Source organism: Aplidium turbinatum, chromosome 1 (genome assembly GCF_918807975.1).
Source record: "Aplidium turbinatum chromosome 1, kaAplTurb1.1, whole genome shotgun sequence".
Taxonomy (NCBI): Eukaryota; Metazoa; Chordata; class Ascidiacea; order Aplousobranchia; family Polyclinidae; genus Aplidium; species Aplidium turbinatum.
In genome coordinates, this window is record NC_137472.1 from 53869525 (window position 1) to 53888958 (window position 19434).

Below are 19434 nucleotides of genomic sequence, written 5' to 3' on the forward strand. Positions count from 1 at the left end.
AATCAAAAGTTTTTCCATTACTTTTTCCGATCTATGCTTGATCGACCTTGATGGAATGATGGTCTGTTTGATGCCGTAATCGACCATTTGCACATGTGGTTAGATTGGGTGATGTAAGACCGTTTTTTTCTCGAATGAAATCCAAGATTTTCGTCTCACTGGACTAATAATAATAATGTTATAGTTTCATTTATTGTCGCTTTACAACAGCTACGGTCGTTTAGCGACAGGGCTCATTTTTAGTTTTATATCAGGTTTACGATGCCATCGCATTATTACCCGACTTATCCTTACTGCGTTATGCAAGAAAGAACACAATCGGTACCGTTTTTAAAGTCAATCTAAAATCTACCAGCACCAGAGCCGAAGGCAAAACCACTCGGCCACTGAGCTGGTAAATAACTCTATTGTGAGTAATGAGTGATACCAACATTCGATTTTTTTGTTCGGACGTGTTTGGTCGTCCATAAGTTGCCTGGGGAGAGAAAAAAGCTATCAAAAATTAAAAACACTGCTCTAGGGTAACATTACTTTCTTTGTGACAGCATAAAATTCATGCTAAAAAACATAACGCAGACTAGTAGGCTGTATTTGTTTACTCAAAAATGAATATTGCAAAATTTACAAAGAAACAGATCTTAAAAACAAAATCAACGTTAAAATAGAAAGGACAAGCAAATTAATTTGACGTTCTGTACAAACACAAACTGCTTAAATCATGGATGTTCAAAATATTTCTGAAGGTTACATTCCCCAGAATGAACCAACGTTCTGGATGATTTTCACAAGAAAGAGCGGTTGGGACTGACCTTTCTCATACATACAATAGCAGCGGAGTTAGAATATCAATGTTTACAGATTGCACGTGTAGAGGAAATATGAAGGCTACATGATATTGCCATTCATTGATTGTGAATTAACTGAAAGCAAAAGTAGCCACATTTCTTTTCTACAATTTAAGACGCAGAAAATAACTGAAAAAATAAAAGCACATTAACCGAAGTTGTAACTAGTAATTGCTACAACGAAAACTGAAGACGAGCTAAATTCTATGCAGGTGCGTTTACTAGTGTGAATCAATGTGTAATACTTAGGCTGCTTCAAACAAAGATATTGGAATAACACTTGTACCTGTTTAGCTCAAGTAACTTTTCAAAAATTAAAAAAAAATTTTTTGAACAATTTTATCTTACAAGGAGGCTAACAAACCATGTGACGTTGCAGTTTTAGTGCCAGGCGAGGTCATAAAAATACAACGCAGGCTAGAGTTACCCAGCGTGTTTAAGTTTGGACCCCCTGGCTTTGATGCTGTAGCCTACATATACTTTCAACATGACATCAGTTACTAGATATGAAGTGCGGCATTCATGTTGAATTTTTAAAACTATAAATCTTCATTGTTGCAGACAAATCAATTTGCAATCATGCATGAAACGATTTTACCTTTTCAACCTGAGATGTAAAAAAGTCAACACAAGTATGGAATCAACAACGTGGCCTGCTACTTTACAAACGCAAAAAGACCAAGTTGGTGCATGAGCAAAGATAAAACTAATTACATTTTGCAGCATGACTTTCAATCATGACTATTCCTAAAAGAATACTAAAAATGCTTAGAAACGTACTGTACGTTGAAAATTGTGACGTAGAAAGTGCGAAAAAAATGTCGCTTGTCAATCAATCACAACTTGATTTATCGTCTCTCGACATTCGACAAGGATCAGCGCATTATCAGCTGGGTTAAATTTTTTATTTTGAATATTAGGCTTTTTGTATTTGTTGAACAAACAACCACAGAGGAAATATACAAAAAATGTGTGCGGAAGCTGCTATTGCCTCGACAAGCATGCCTGTTGCAACAAAAAAAATTATACCAAAAGATTAGGCCACTTCTCTTTAGGCTACAGATATCAAAAAAAAAATTACACAACAAAAAAACACTGTGGGGCGGAGCTTGATAACACGCGTGCTCATGTGATCTCGTCAAAGACAGCGTTGGATCAGCCACAATGACGACTTGTACTTTATTTTCAAAGAAAGGTTTATTAAGATTCACACATATTGGTAAAGTAACTTCTATTTATGTTACTTATTTAATTGAAGCCTTTATGGATAAGGGAGCCCACGTTGATACAGAAGTTACGAAGTGATGCTAAGTGATTGTTGTTTAACATTTCTATGCATGGTGTCTGGGTAAGCTGAGCATGACAAGAAACTTCAAAAACGGTCTCAGTTCATACAAGTTTCAACTATCACAATATTTCCAAAACGAGTGGAAACCATTGACGCCCTCCACCGACTAACTCGTGCCTTAATGTTCACCGCTAATAGGCTTTCAGTTTAGAAATAAATCTACACGATACAAAGACCCTGAAAAGGCTACAAAGTGTTATTTTTTTGTCGGAAAACGAAGAAGTTCTCTATCAGACAAAATATTACACAACTGTTCTCTCAGTTTTCTGAGCCATGGTTTTCTCTTCGCAGAACTCATCGTGGTTTCGTTCTCCGTCGTGCTTTTGATTGGCACTGCATTGCTTGTTTGAGCATCGATTGCTTCCTCCGCTGTTGCTGGTGCTGTATTTACGTTTCTTGTGAACGCTTCCTCCCACAGACTGGTTTGCTTTCGACTTTAGTGTCGTCAGTCCGACACGGTTGGTTGCTCGCTTCAGACGATCACGAAAATGGGTCCCCAGAAAGCTGAGTGAACAACATGATTAGTCGGTATTTCATGGTTATTAGTTTTTTTTATAGGCCTACATCATTTAAGTACAGTTGTTTTTATTTCTGACCATCAACGTAAAATCAATACATATCAGCATATAGAAGATTTATAAAAACGAAGAAACGACAAAACACAAACATTAAGACGTGCTAAATAAATAAATTTTAGTAAGTTTAAAAATTTGGCTCAGTCGCATCTGTATTTTTAAATAGACAATATACTGTATACTGTGTAGCCTAACCTCTACTTATAATTTAACAACTTTTAGGCTACTTGTAGGTTTCCAAAAACTTTGCATCTTATCAAATAATGAAAGTGGTTATGCAAACAAGGTATTTTTTTTCCGACAGTTAATATGACCAGTTTTCTTAGTCAATAAAAACGTTCTTAAACTATCGCATCTGTCTCTGTGGCGCAATCGGTTAGCGCGTTCGGCTGTTAACCGAAAGGTTGGTGGTTCGAGCCCACCCAGGGACGATGAATTTTGTTTTTTTCAAAGATAGCTTTGTATGATTGACACTTAACTTTGAAAACAAGGAGATCAAGCAATAATAAAGTTGTTCAACTCTCGAGATGTGTGCTTGGGCTATCAATTTACTCTCTCTTCAGCTCTGTTTTGCGACTCCTACGTTCAGTATAACACGCCTAAGTCGACTTTGAAATTAGCTAACAACTGAGCAAACCGAAAGTTGGAATATGTCACAAGTCAGCAAAATGAGTTTGACAAGCGATGACTAAATGCACTAATTCATAGCAGGCACCGCTTCATTAAAATCTTTGTTCTGTCAATTTCGATGACCGATTTTATGGCAGAAGTTCAGTGCCTTTGCAACCTATGCGTAATTTCGTATCAGCCAGAGCTGAGGTTGCAACTTGGCTTTCTCAGGGCGAGGATAAACTTTTTCGTTGTGTTCATGTCAAAATTGTCTGTTCACTTCAAGATCAAAGTCCACCAACATTGGTTTATTTGGGTAGAAAGGATACTTTTTTAAACCATGAACAGACATAGTGAACGTTTTCGGCTATGCATATAGCCATTCTCAAGCCTTTAAATAAATTATTGTATGTTTCTGTAGAATTTTTTATATATTTTCTTTTAAAGGCTTGATAGGAGCTATATGCATAGCCGAAAACGTTAGCTATTTTGTTTTTGTTTTGATGATGTTAAATGTTGTGTTGTTGCTCAGTTTTGTAGCTTTTGTTTGTTAGTTTATTTGTCGTATAAAAAGATATGGTAATTTTGACTATATGAGATAGTAGTCAGACATAGAAAAAAACTGTTAAATTTTTTAAATAGAATTTATCATTGAATAAAACAGAATATCCAAACGAAAGTTTTGTCATTAACTTAGTAAATTTAAAACGCCTGATATATTGCCTATTCCACCATTAGTTCTTTCTGAAATCAAATAAAAAATAAAGGTTCAAAAACAATAGCATTAAATATAGTGTCATACCTGTAGAAATATGGATTCAGCGCACTGTTCAAGTAAGACAAGCCTCTGACAGCATATCCAAGATCTTGGCAGGCTTTGTATGAAAGTGCTAGTCCGTTCAGTTTTGCCAATTTTTCGATGTACCAAGGAAACCAGCTGATTAAAAATAACAAGACCAAAGCCAGGACGATCATGGTTACGCGCCGTCTGTAGGAGCGCTAAAGAATTATATAACAAAGAGATTAAAACTTTGGTCTTTATTCAAATGCGAATAACAAAAATGTTTTCACTTCTGTGTCAAATGGTTGCATTCTATTTTGTTTTCTGGTCAGGAAATTTTATTTCTTTTTTTGTTATTTTGCCAGGGCTTTCATCGTTTGGTAAACTGCAATAATCGCACTCAAAAGAGTCGTAGAGAAGTTGTCATTACAGAAAACTAAGGACTGCGGTATCGCAATATTCGACTCTTTTGCAAAACTCCAACTTGAAAAAAATCCATTTGATTTTACAATCACCATTATTTTTTGGCGTTAGTGACAAATTTGCAAAAGTATATTTAAACGTTGCTGTTTTGTTTATCACTAGGCCAAATTACTTGTAACAAAGAAGATAAGATTACCAAAACTAGAAGAAATCTTACCTGTCTTTCAATATTTCCAACCCCTCTGGCGGATATTATAGTTTTAATTATCATTCCATAGAAAAAGCATATCAAAATGAACGGAAGACAAAAGGCTCCGAAGAAGTTTCCATAAAACCAAATGGTCAAAGATTGGCTAGTGGGAAGCCTGTAGAATATTATTGAAACTGATTAACTGGCTTCAAAATATGCACTGCGTCAAGGTTAGATTTTAAGACAGTTCAGTGGCCGAGTGGTTTCATCTTCGGCTCTGGTGCTGGTAGATCTGAGATCAATTGCAGATCGGGTCGAACCGAAGATTTCAAAAACGGTAACGATTGTGTTCTTTCTTGCAAAACAAAGTGAAAATAAGTCGGGTAATAATGTGATGACATCGTTAACTTGATATACAATTAAAAATAAGCGCTGTCGCTAAAAGACCTTATCTGTTGTAGAGCGACAGTAAATAAAACCATAACGTTATTACTATTAAGTTAGATTTTAGACGATTAAAGGGCGATACCATTGCGACAAGTTATTTTTTATTATCACTAAATATCAAGCAGTCATGCACATGTTATTTACACTGTGAGTGATGAAAGTATTTGACCTTTTTATGATTCAAATAGTTATTACAAATGTGTTTGCAACTCAAATTGTAGTGGATTGTCATAATAATAATGTGTATTTTCATCTAGCGCAGTATCCATTGCAGATATAGCCTACGTTGTTTTAGCGCTTTACAAAGTAGACCGTTTCAGCTTAACCCTATAGAAACACAGCCGAGTAGGTTACTTTTTTACCCTAATTGAAATTTTGAGTTCTAGGCAAGAACAAGATTCAATGCATTTTTGATAAAGTATTTAGTATAACGTAACAGGTGCTGAACAGTGGGTACTGTACTATCTTAATTCAATAAACCACAGGGCCGAATAAAGGCACAAAAAGATAATTTGGGAATTGAAACATACTTTCTATATCATTAATATGATTTTCATGGATGAAAAGTACAGAAGACTTTTGGGCTGGTTTATCAGTCTAATGTAAGCTTTTGTGTTGAGTTTTAAAAATCTTAGACTAGACAAGGATAGAGTTTTATTTTGCAAAAAAATCAGATGAATGTATGCATTCAATAAGGGTAAGACCTTTGTCTCACACTTTTGGGAATAAGCTCACTAACATTAGCAATCAGAGGCAGTGCTTATCTTCGACAAAACAAAATGGCCTTGTAACCTTTAAACGATAATTTTGATAGGTAGGCTACCGTATGTGTTTTGTTTCAGTTACGTTTAAAGTTAGATTTATGTAGCTCTCCACCTGCGTTGTTTCTAATTACGCTTCAGACATGCTGCAGCGTTTCGACTTATTTGCCATTTCTTTAGTTATACCTAAATCAAGAATTTTCATTGCACTATATATTCCATTAACGGTTTTAATAAAAGTTTTTCACTTTTCGGTAGCTGAACAAATGACTTCACTTCAGTGTATGTATCTGGTTGTACAAAGTGAAAACACAACAATATCATTTTGTCTGTTATCAGGTTATCGGTGGGCAAGCTTGCAAGATACAGGACTTTCTTAAATCTTGTTTTGGCACAATACCACGCTATAACGTTAATCATTCTTGATTATATATATTCATGTTCCAAAAGAAATGGTTCAGCTCTCAATCGTGCAATAGTAATTAACCTTTCCAAAATTAGTTCTTGGTAGCATTTCAAAGCTCTTTCATTGGCTCGTTATGCATGCTAATTTTAGAACTGATTCTTTACCTTTGTATTTTGCCGTATTTATCAATTTTTGCAAAAACATTTTTGGTCTCACTGCCAGTAGGCCATTTCCTGTGGTAATTTTCAGTAACAACTTACGTTGAAACTTTTATGATTGATGCACCCCTGAAACTTTGTCGCTCATACTCCGTTGCTTAGGTTTGTTCCATAATACAGTAGCATTCGCCTATAACGGCACCTCTAGGGGATTTGCAAAAACTGACGTTATAGCCGAATTGATGTTATAGACGAACTACCGCAAACTATTCCACAACTGTCTTTTGATTAAAGAAAGGGGTGTATAATCCAATCAGGGTTACTGTGTACCACCAAACTGACAAAAGGCACGCAGAAAATACAGTAAACAAAGAAATTGTTTAAAAAAAATAACCTACAGCGAAAGGTACAGGAAATTTGCGCAATAACTTACAGCTCGTTACATACAGTAGTAGAGAAGTTCATTGTTTATTAGCAAAAAAGGCATTGGTCTTGAGCTGTTTCGGTTTTGACACAGCTGTAGAGCTGCATTTACACGTGATAGTTTTTCACGCACGGGAAAAAAAAAGTTAATTCAGTTAATTAGTTTATACAGTACTGCACGAACAACTGTTGCTTTGAGTTGTTTAAAGGTCAGCTGTAGAGCTGCTTTTTACACGTGATAGTTTTTCACGCGGGAAAAAAGTTAATTCAGAGTCCCTGCTGAGAACGACGTAGCAAAATAAAGGGAAGACATTTTGCAAGCAGCAGCGCTAACTGGATTAAAAGACTGACCGTTCGTGGTGAAGGTGATGGCTTAAAGTGACGTTATAAACGAACAAAAGACGTCTGGGGACCAATAAAGGGTGCTGTTACATGCGAATTGACGTTATAGGCGATGCTGTTGTAGCCGAATTACAATGTACGTAAAATATAGGAATTCTGCCGGGACCGAGCGAAATGTGACGTAATAGGCGAATTGACGTTATAAACGAAGCCGTTATAGGCGAATTCTACTGTAAACATAATAATATTTAAAAATGAAGATAATTATATCTAAACGATATTTTTGATTTATAAATATTACACAAGCATCAAAGTAAATTGCAGGCAAAAAAACAGACATCAAAAAACGTAGTGCAATCACTATTTCATTGTTTTATTCTTTGATGCTGCGATCTCCTACCTGCATGGCAGTTCAAATTGATTTAATCCTTTCAATTGTGGAAGATGTGACTTTTGAAGACGCAAGTAAATCTGCAGATAATCCATATCATATTCTCCAAATTCGCCGTAAGTGTCTTCGCGTGGTGCTAGTTCCTGTTGAAACAATTTTTAAACAAAGTTAGTGCAGGGATAGGTAGCAAAGTTAGTATAGCATACACACGCGCACACGTTTTTAGCCTAACCTATGATCTCCACGTACTACGTCATAATTGTACAAAGAATTCCGATTTGTTGGAGATGCGTGATCGGACTTTTAAAGAGGGTGTACGGAAAAAAATATTTTGACATAGCAAAATTTGTTCACTTTTATAAAGTAGGCTTGACTCTAGTTTCCAATAATTCCAAACTTAATGGGTCTATCGAATATAAAACTATAATATTGTGCCAATATCATTTTCATAACATTTATGCCTGAAAATTCGAAATGGTTTGAGCCGTTCTACTGTGGAAATTGTAATCTATAAAAATTCACTAAATTTTCCAAATACTCCACCTTAACGTCCCGGTAGTCACCGTATATCTCTTCACGTCTCTTGTGATCCTATTGAAAAACAATTGTTAAAAAGATGTAGTTGATTATGTCTGTCGTAGAATCGTTTTAGGATGTTTTGTTGTCATTGAAATACACCAAAATTGCTGCAATCACTGCTCGAAACGTCCAAATTTTATAAAAATTTTCTTCTTTTTTGCATGAGCTGTAGGTATTTCGGAGAATATGGCCCAGAAAAAAAATGTTAAGTTGGCATCTTGACGGTTAAACGTTCGTACCAAGCGTAAGACTTTTATTAAATGCAAATATATTTATAATTCTTCAGCATGTTTGTGAAATAGGTGGCTGTTCTCTTAAAAACAACAGCAAAAAAATTGAAGTGAGAGACAAGAATTTTTCAAAGCAGTGTTAGAGTGAATAAAGCAAGTAGTAAATTATGCTTATTATTGAAACTTGGTTAAACTTATCAGTGAGCGGAGAAATTCATTGGACTAACTACACAGTGTTATAGGCTATCATTCCACTTCGTTTATGCTTTGGGTCTACAGCGGTTACTCATTTAACTGCTAGGATCTACGTAAGCGAAACGATGACGAAACGACACAAGAAGCTGTAGAGTTCTTTGAGAGTTATACGACACATAGCCATCAACTTACAGTAGGAAAACAAAAGATGAAATTCGCGGGATACATTTTGAAAGGATCGGCAGGACAGATACATCAATTGAATATTGAAGGTATGGTGGAAGGAAAGAGGTGCAGGGGAAGAGGGAGACGAACTTGGGGAGATGATATAAAACAGTGGGCTGACTTGTCAAGCGTTGGAGAAGCAAAAAGAGTAGCGGAAGAACGTGACATGTGGAAGAAAATGGCAGCCAACCTTCGAAACGGAGACGGCACGTGATGATGATGATGACGACACATAACCATCAACTTACGGTAGGAAAATTATAGCCACATGTTTTGCAGGGTCCAGATATTGAGCTGTAGCGAAAAAGTTGAGTGCAAAGCAAAACGCTCAGCATCCACCCAACAATGCTGATGATGTACGAGGCAGTGGGACTACGAAGAGACGTGACCCATTTCTTGGAAGCAAATGCTTTTGTTACAGCAAGGTACCGGTCAAAGCTCATGATCTGAAAGAAAAAAAATAGGCTTGTTGCTTTATAAAGGACTAATAATATTTATTAGTTGCCTGTTGTGATGAAACTTATGATAACAGATGCTTTCGATTTGTTTTGCTTCTTTTAATGGATTTTTTTTCTTTAGGCTACACCAAAATGCAGGTTTATCCAATGATAAAGATGGGTCTAATGATGTTGTAAAACCTTAACTATGATTCGAGATGGTGGCATTTCTATTCTTGCAGATGTAAACAAGTGTTTGACTATAGATGAGCTTTTATAGAGGTTTAGAGTGAGTAGCCTAAACCAACGCATGGAAGCGCTCTACGCGAGTAAACAACATGCGTTATTGTGTAGGAATGCTACAATTGCTACATGTTACAATTTCAGCCAGCGTAAATTATGTTGGCGAAATTTTTAAATAAAAAAAGTCACGTAGGCCTATTGTTTACTTGGATACAAAAAGCATTATTCATATATCATATACCGTATTGTAAATTCATTTTTCATCATACAGTATCGGAGACAAAAGAAGAAAGCAGCCCATACAAGCTACTGCCATCGATATTTATTTACGTTGATGGGCAAACTTTTGCTTTACCTATATAGTTATTGATTGGTTAGTTTTGAATTTTTATTCTCGGTCTGGAAAAGCCTTGATTGGGTATTCCTGGTAGTTTCGCATACTTGTAGAGGCTCTTGACACAGGGCCGGATACCTAGATTGGCAGAGTGAAGTTTTGCGATTGTTGAAGTGTTGTAGCCGGGGAATTATTCCATTCACTAGGTGCCGCTGAATATAGAGTAGTCTTGAAATGCGTTGCTCAAGCGCACACCCCGAAAGTCGAACTAGCGCCGTCGAAAAGGAAGCGAAAAAAGTATCATTCTTACCACCAAGAAGTAAATGCTGGCGTAATAGTTGATGAAAATAACGGCTTCCTTAAACTTGCAAAGACTCGTGGAGAAGTTCCATGTTCCAGAAATTTCACTTTGAGCCGTGAAAGGGAGCATCATCAGAAAGAGGGTGTCTGCTAAGGCCAGTTGTAGTATATACCTAAATGGAAGGAAATAATTGAATTAGGTTTTACCAACCAAACGAAAGAAAGACTAAAACTACCTGAAAAAATAGCTTCTCATAAAGAATAAATTGAAATTGAATTTAGCTGGAGATAAATAATTTACTTCAAGCTGGTGATGAAAATCATAACCAATACAAAATGTAAAATGAAAATTAAACCAATTTTCTTTGTGAATAAAGGAGCTTTCTTCCTGGCTATCAGCACAAGGCTGAGCACTCACTAGTACAGTGAGCAGTTGTGATTCGCTAACCATAACGGACGTGTAGCTTCCACGTTAGCCAGTTAAACCATCCAATCAATTATATCTTATAAAAGCGGCGGTCGAATAGCCTTGTGGCAAGAATTGGTGGTGCGACATTGACGAACCAGCCTCATGGGCGAAACATGGTGTCTATCGCTGTCAATTCTTGCTACAATCGGCTAACGAGAAATCAATTTTCTTTTTTACATTTTTGGTAAAAACTAAAAAAAATCCATCCCCTCTTTGAATGTGTTTAGTTTGTTTTGACAGTGTTTGTAGTTGTTTGTCGTCGGATTTTAGAAATGATGAACAAAAAATGATTCCCTTTTCAACCATTTTGATTCGAAGAAAACGTAATTTTTACAAAACTACTCACCAGTTTGTCACAGACTTCTTGTATTCACGAAGGATCAAAATAGTAGAAAATACCAACAGATTTCCAACCAATCCAATTACAACCAGCGCTATTATTATTCCACCAAATATTTGCTTTTTTTCATGACTGCATTGAAGTTCTCTGTTAGCTGCGAGAACGAAACATACAAATTGTGACTGCCCAAAACAAATTCAAACTACTTCTTTATTATATCTTTTTACTTGATTATGCCTTTGATTGGTAAGATATTTTTTGAGCGAAACTGATTGTAAGGGAGGAAAGTTATAAATTAAGTATTTAGCATTGATCTTCTTCGTTTGTAAGAGACAGATTGAATAAATTTCAAGGCAGGTGGTGGAAAGTCAGGTCAAAGTAGTTTCGTTCAGTGTCAAATAAAAGTTATTTCTCTCTCTCTCTCTCTCGTACTGCAATACCACGTATTTCATAAAAATGTTGTGTTGTACATGGGACACTCAAGAATGCCACAGTCAGAAGTTTGTTCCTCCGCACCGCATTTGCCGGACGCTGGAAGAACTAAACCCCACTTGTGCAATTGCGCACGGGAATGAAAGCGGCCAACTTATGTTTCAAACCGATTTTCGTATTTTAATTTTGCAGTGACGATTGGTGAAAACCACAAGTTTTAGAGAGTTGTACAATATATGCCTGCCAGCTAAGGCTACTTGCCTACACCATGTATCTTAGAGACATGACAAAGTAGGTTTCAATATGTTACCCGCAAAAATGACAATAAAGTTACACGTAACAATGTCAGAACCACAGTTCGTTTTCGATGGCAGTTTTGACTGAGTTAGAGGTTACGTGAAACGTCTCAAAGCTTTCAAAAAATCACCATACTCACTCGCGTTCCATAATAACTCCGCAAATGCCATTGCGTCCAGTTCACGTTCCAATAATTTTTTAGAAGCAAAGTACACTATGATAAGCCAATTGCTAAAATAAAAAAGTACATTTGAATACCACACTTTTATATAGGCCTATACTGCTTATTAATAATAATAGGCCTCGTCTATCGGCCTGCCTCTTTTGGGTAATAGAAGACCGTAAAACGTGACCTGATTCATGAAGTGAGATGAAGCGCAAACTGTAGACTACGTTATCATTCAATGTGAAAACTAGGCCTACTTCCATCGTATGCTCAGTGTGCTGTACAGCTTCTTCTTCATTTGACGACTTCGGATAACAACACAATCTGAAATATCAACTCTGGAAGAGCATAGGAAAAAGAAAATTGTCGAATGTTTATTTCGTCACTAATTACTAATTAGGCTAATTGAGTAATGAGCAGTGACGCAATGAAAGTTTTATACCATGGTATGAGGCAAGCATTCCTAAGAAGCATCCACTGGCTACATTTTTGCTGCAAATGTTCCGTGTTTGATGCTAAATGGAAGAAAAGTTTAGCCCAGTGTTTTGTTACCATTTTTAATACGTTCTTGGCAATGAACACCTTTCTTGAATTGAAAGAGCATCTTTCGCTCTTATTCTGTTATATAACTATTTTTAATCTGGATGATGCATGCTTAAATCATCAAAAACGGCATGTAGACATGATTAACTTCCAGATTAACTTCCGTGATTAGACTACCATAAGCGTTTATCAAGAGAATTATGGAAAATAAGAGTCCTTAAACTCGTATCTTGTTTTTAAAAAAACAATACCTACTTTGGTTTATCATTTAATTATTGTTTGATCTCGCAAATTTAGCTGAGACTATAGCCTGCCGGCTAGTTTTTTAGGTTAGTTCCAAAAAGTTTCATTTTATCAATTTTGCTCTCAGGTAGTCATATCAGTCTTAACAAGCTTTTGTAAAATTTCCGACCATAAACACTGGTGCATGTAACACAACTGCGGCTTTCTGCAAATTGATCGAAACTTTCCTTGATTTTGCGATTGTTTCACTTTTTTTTGTATTTTAATGCACATCAGAAACAAAACAACACGTCTTGGCGACATGAGTTCTGTAGTAATCAAACTTGCCCTAAAGTTAAAAATTTGTTTGCTTCTAGAAAGCGACGGTAAATAACTTGCATGCCACCGTTTGTGCTGCATTGAGCGGCAAAACAAACACGTGATAAACGACCAATGTTTCCTAGTTAGTGAGAAATGTCAGTTGGTTGAAAGATTAATTGTTGAACATATGTCAAGTGATCAAGACACAAGACAACTGTTCCACGATTTATGGCCTAAACTTCGCAACTTTGAGGTTAGTCACATCGTTGATAAAGCCTTACTTTCAAGGGAAGACTGACTGGTAATAAGTTAACACTGGCTTAACGCATCCACATGGACTTTCACGTTTGTTCAAAGATTTAAAAATTGGAGCAGATTTGAGATTTATTCTACTGTCATCAAAGGGCGCAAAGAGATGGTGCTGGGTTACCCAAACTCAGCTAAAGCAGATGGGGCCTGGCTCCCTCACCGGGATGCGAGTGTGGTGCCACAGACCAGACAGTAGACCATGTCGTCCATGACTGCCCAATCCATCAACCACCACATGGAACGCTTGGACTGATAGCCCTGCATGACGAGACTGTCGAGTGGCTGATGACTTCATGCTCAAACTATAGTCCAAAATAAAGCTCACACGACGAAGAAGAAGCTATTGCATCACTAAATTCTCAGCCTAAGAAGCATACCACGCATCACAAGAAGACTACCAGCAGTCTCAACACCTCATTGAGTGCAACCTTTCACATTCATTTAATCTAAGAATTTCGAAGAAACACAACCAGATCAATTTACAAAAAAATCCACGCAATGAGGTCATAAGGTTGCTTAGTTCTGCCTTCTTGAAAATAGAATGCTTCGTCTCATTTAAGCTGCAACTGTTCGATTTTTTCAGGTTGTTTATTTGTAAAATTACTTTTTTGAATTCTAATTCTGACAACTTTATGTTCCTTCACTTCAATCAGCAAAATGCAAAATTTCTTCCTCAATTTAAAAAAATTTAAAGTCGTCGGGAACAAAAATTTGTGATAAGGTTAAAAAGTTGAGATTCCAGAAAATAGAGCAGAGAAAGCGGTTTGCACTTGGTAAAACCGGCGAATAAAAAAGCAAGACTTCGCTTTAGAGATCACATAAAGTTTGGCAAAAAAATGCTTCAAAACTCGTTTAAGACCTTTTTTGAAACTCTCAGCAATGACAAATTTGCTAGTGAAATGGTATTGCAGATAAAAAAATTTTAAAGCGGCATTGGTAAAATTGGTGAAATTCATCTGCAGGCATGGCTAGTGGCTACTCTGATTTCATTTGGTTTTGGTCGTGACTGCTTCAGACAAGCTAGTGAGCTACTTCCTTGCCTAACAGATAAACATGCAGATATGAAGCTTCAAAACAATTTTTTTTGTCTTTTGGCACTAATTGACATGCTGGCACATCCAACAGTGACATTGTGGAAATGACGGATGATAGAAAGTAGCCTACTTGTTATTTTTCCATGACGCGACGTTGACAAACACTTCTAACCTAACAATGAAAATAACCTAAAATAAAATGAAATTTACTTTGGAATTAAGGTTGTGGATTGAAGAAGCTGAATTTCTAAACAGAATAGTATAAAATGGCATCCAAATAAAAGAAATTAGGGTAAATTCCACAATAGAATTACATGCATACGCCTACGTCTGGAAAGGCTGAAACAAAAAACGAGGATAACTTTTTCTGACTTATTTTATTATTTTCTTGCTTGACGGCTATGTGCCACGGGCATACAACGATAGATGTCTAACTTGTTGATTATAGGATAGGCTCTTACATCCTCCGCCAAAGTGGTTTTATGAAATCACCAAACTACTATATTTAGATTCTTGTTGGTCACTGTATAAAAGTAATTTTTTTTTGCATTTCCTGGTATTTGACTTGTTGTTTAGTAGTTTGCATTGCCATGCGTTGTTATGTAACTGCGCCAAAAAAGTTTTGTCAGATTGAGCACGAAATTGAAAACAACATGTCCGGAAGTTCTTAATCTTGAAATTTAAGCACCCTGTTCAATTACAAGACAGAAAATAAAGATCGTCAACTGCCAAGCAGTCATTAAACTATTTCCTCAATAAATATTTTAGCTCATAAACTTAATTTCCCGATTAAAACCATCCTGTTTTCTTCCACATGAAGAATGAAGGTGTTACGGAAAAATTATTAATGATATACTAAATTGATGTCAAAGGCTGCTAATCATCAAGCTATATGCTGGTATTGGTCTTCAAAACATTTATTGCCTGGTCATGTAAGTTAGCAATAAAGATAATCTACTATTGCTGTTTTATTTCTTCTTGTCAAATCTTTTACACAGTGTTATTTTAGTATAAAAAGAGAATCTTTGCTGCATGAGAAAGTAAGTGGGAGGATAAAAATGACTCCACTCACCTTTTAAATGATGGTAGCTTACATGTGTGACACATTCATGTAGAAAATTCAGGAAAGTACCATACAAAACCTACACTATTGATCACTTGATGTTCCCGATAACAAAACAACATAATACCATCAGAATCGGATTATGAACAGAGTAAGGGTATCGGTATGCCTTGCAGGACAATTTTGTTTCACAGCATGCCCTGCCTGTCGGGACAGTCGTTGGCATACTACATTGCTCGTTTTTCCATTGGTGTTCAATTTTGCGCCTAACCACGCCTAAATAAGGAATGGAAAGTTTTACTTCCTGCGATTATGGAGCTGAGCGATGGCAGCCGATTACATCATCAATGTCTGCGTTTTTTTGCAAAACTATCCTTATAGGCATAGGCCTACCACCGATTTGCATTCAAAAATAAGGACAAGGCAAAACCAACAGTTTTCGATTTATATCTCAAAGTTAAAGGAAAACAACTCCTGAAATAAAGGCAATTTATTGTTTTTTTAAATTGATTCAAACGAAGAAGCCTACACTGAAGTGAATATATCTTTTTCAGCTTTGCGTAACGTTTCCAAATTTTTAAAGATTTTTTCATAATTATGCTCTCCCCAATACTCTAACCTATATTTGGAAAGTAGTCTATCAAAATTGTTTTGATAGAGTTTAACAACATGCAAAACGCACTTCAAATTAATTACCCGAGCACTTCATCAAATTGGATACTCACGTAGTTTTCCAAATATTGCCAAGATTGCAGTTGCAATGCGTCAACTCAAGTGTCTTAGCCTTGTGTGTGACCGAAAAGTTTAATTGCAAAAATAAGGTAAGTCATTTTACTATAAAATTCTAGACAACCAGTAAAACTTTTGGCAGGCAAGTCATTGCAAATGCGTAAAGTGAAAAGTATTTTCTGTCTAAATTGCAAAGTGCATTCATTTTAAACCTTTTTCAGGAAGAAATAATTTAGCTACTTTTTTTATGTTTAAAAGTTTTTAAAAAGTTTTTGTCCTATAAAGTGATGTAGCTTATTGCAAACAACTCTGAACAATATTTTCCACCAGCTACAAAACCTACTGCACAATTTAATTTATTTCTTCTCTCTGATATGGTGCTTTTGTAGTTTAAAAAAATGGATATTGTTTTAATTCTTTTTGAGTGACCAAAATAAAAAAGCAATGACATTGCTGTTTTTGACATTTTTTCGCCCAGTTTAAATTACTTCGTTGCTTTTAAATCAACATTTTGCTGTAAATTCAAAATTGGAGCAGACATTGTTTGATAGGTCAATTTTTTTCTCAATGATATTTGTTCTCAGGTATTAGCTAAGTTACATTTAATCATTGTTGTGCTTTGACCTGTGATTTTCTGATGCATGTTGTCAATTATTGTAGCCCACTGTTTGAAATTGTGAAGATCTCTAAACCACTCACAGCAATTAGCAAGTATGTTTCAATAGCCTTAGCGTATTTCTTCCATACGACGAAAGTTTGCATGGCATCTCTCATCCAATATGTAATTTAAATGTGATTAAAATGAAAGATTAAATGATACAATGTAAACGTAACGGCGGCCGCCAACCCTCGAGTCCTACAGATACAAATAACATGGATGCTTTGTGTAACTGTGATCTGTAAGACTGTAACCCAAGTAGCCTACTAAAATCTACACAAGTAGCCTACTAAAACTTAAAATCATTTTTAAATCACCACGAATTAATACTGAATACGAAAAGAAATTTTTCGAACTGTATTTATAATATTCTGTAATATTCATTGAATGTCCAAAAGGAAAATAACTATCGTTATTGACATTGTGAGGTAACATTTCCTTCCAAGTTTTACAGATGAACCATAGACAAACAAAACAAAGTAACTGTATCGGGTTTAACATGCTTTGTTACAAAGAGATAATAATATAATTCAAAAATTAACTCAAACGTTTTCGACACGTACGTGTGTCCTTATCAGGAGTTATTTAAATCTGCAATAATACATAAAGTGAAAATTATAAGATAAATCTGACTATGCACTGTAACGACACTCTGGACTGAAAAGCACAAACTGAACAAGTGATTCAAGAGTGATTACGAATAAATTATATGGCGGCAAACTGTTTCCCGCCGTACCGTATTTTATGTATATTGAAGATTTAAGTAATTCCTGATGAGGGCACACGTACGTGTCAAAAACTTTTAAATTGATTTTTTAATTATATTATACCTCTTTGTAATAAACTATGTTAAACCTGTTAAAGGCATACTAAATAAAATTTTCAAACGGGAACTGAGCATTAAAATGCGTAAACTGAACATTCAAGAATACATTTCAAAAAAAAATTACCGAAACAAATTTGTTTTCAATGGCACTGGCAAGGCTCAAAGTTCAATGTTTCATTTATTTTTAATTTTTTAAAAATGACCAAAAAGTGGAAACACTGCTCGAGAATACGTCACTGTCGACAGCAATAACAAAAGCCACGTTACCACATATGATGTTTTGAGCAAACTGTCTGATGTTTTGATTTTGAAATCTGATGTTTTGATGTACATATATACATAGCCTACAGTTAAATCTCCTGCAGTCACAACTATTGCTTGATCAGTTGATTGCTAGTCTATAGTGACGTAGACTGCACAGTCGCACGCTTCGCTGCTCACGCCTATTCCCGTTTTGAAAGCTCTGACAAAAGCATGCGCGGAATGCTGATCAGACCGCAATGGGGCAAAATTTTATTGAAAATTGTTTTATGGTAGCATGTTTTAAACACAAAGAACGTGTACAATCGCCAAGTCAGGTTTTTCCTTTAGTATCACTTTAAAGTTACTTTGTTTTGTTTGTCTATGGTTCAACAAAGCGAACTCTCTATCAAAGCTTTTTACAGATGAAGCCGAAGCAATCGCTATTTTGCTGTAGTTCTACCATAAACTTCCTGAAACATCTTGAGAGTAAGCCTATGCCTTATTGGGATGGGCCTAACGTGGAAAGTTCTTTGTCATTGATGGAAATGACTTCTAAACTCTTTGTCTTCACCTACCGTTTTTTTTAATCGTGCTGATTGCAAACATGGACCATGCCAACATTCAACTGTTTTTCTTTTGTCGTTTTTTACTCCTGTTTACTTTTTTTTGAATGCTTAAAGTAGCTTTATCAGAATTTGGACATTTCATAATCTTTTATCCTGAACAAGTTTTTCCTCCCAATAATTGAATGGCAATCGCATGACTATGAGGTAAATGTAGGCCTACTCCTGGCTTAAAACCTCTGTTTTAAAATTTTCAATTTTTTGCCACATTTGTCCATTTATTGGTATGCCGTTATGCTGCTTATTCAAACTAACTGTTATTCTTCTCAGCCAGGACACATGATAAAAAATGAAAATAAATATCCTCATGCCAGCAGTGTGCAGGCCAGTAGCGCACCCAGAAAAGAAGTTTGGGGGGGGCTAATTCAGAAATGTCGGCCGAGTGATTTGCGACAATAATGACAGTGACAATAGGCCAATACCCATCCCTTTGATTAATATTTAAAGGCATTCACAGCCAGTAGCGTAGCCAGGAATGTTGAAAGGGGGGGGGGGGGGTGACAGCCGGCGGGCGAAGCCCGACGGCGTGTTCGCCTAAGACGACACCCAGCGGCGGGGAGTTTGGGGGGGCCCCCAGAAAATTTTGAAAAATTACTTTGAATTGGTGCATTCTAAGAGCATTTTCGACAACAATGTGGGTATGAATATTCCTGTAAAATGGTGCTGTCTGGTGGCATAGCAAAAGGATAAGATCATGTTTTCTTTGGCATTTTTCCGAAATAAAACTAAGTCTCTATGTTTTTTTGTTGCTAATTCCTGGCTGAGATATTTGAATGTTTAGTATTGGCAAAACTCGCTCTTTTAATGCAGTTTCGCTTAAAATTATGCAAACTTTGTCTTAAAGACATAAAGAAACTGAAAGCATTATTCTCAATATCGTGACTTAACACGCGTGCCAAAGGGGGGGGTTGTTGAAA

At 36.1% G+C, this 19434-nt stretch overlaps 1 protein-coding gene and 1 non-coding gene across 2 annotated transcripts; one reads left to right on the forward strand and one right to left on the reverse strand.

Moving 5' to 3' along the window:
- Window positions 1-578: 578 nt before the first annotated feature.
- Window positions 579-12003, reverse strand: LOC145767194 (somatostatin receptor type 5-like). Its single transcript, XM_082578973.1, has 9 exons — window positions 11920-12003; window positions 11058-11205; window positions 10253-10415; window positions 9177-9374; window positions 8222-8290; window positions 7709-7842; window positions 4799-4946; window positions 4180-4376; window positions 579-2697 (listed from the first exon to the last, which is right to left on the reverse strand). Exons 1-9 carry the CDS (start codon window positions 11948-11950, stop codon window positions 2436-2438), a joined length of 1350 nt encoding a protein of 449 aa, XP_082435099.1. The 5' UTR covers window positions 11951-12003; the 3' UTR covers window positions 579-2435.
- Trnan-guu (transfer RNA asparagine (anticodon GUU)) lies at window positions 3126-3199 on the forward strand. Its single transcript has one exon. It is a non-coding gene; the product is annotated as a tRNA-Asn (tRNA).
- Window positions 12004-19434: the final 7431 nt, after the last annotated feature.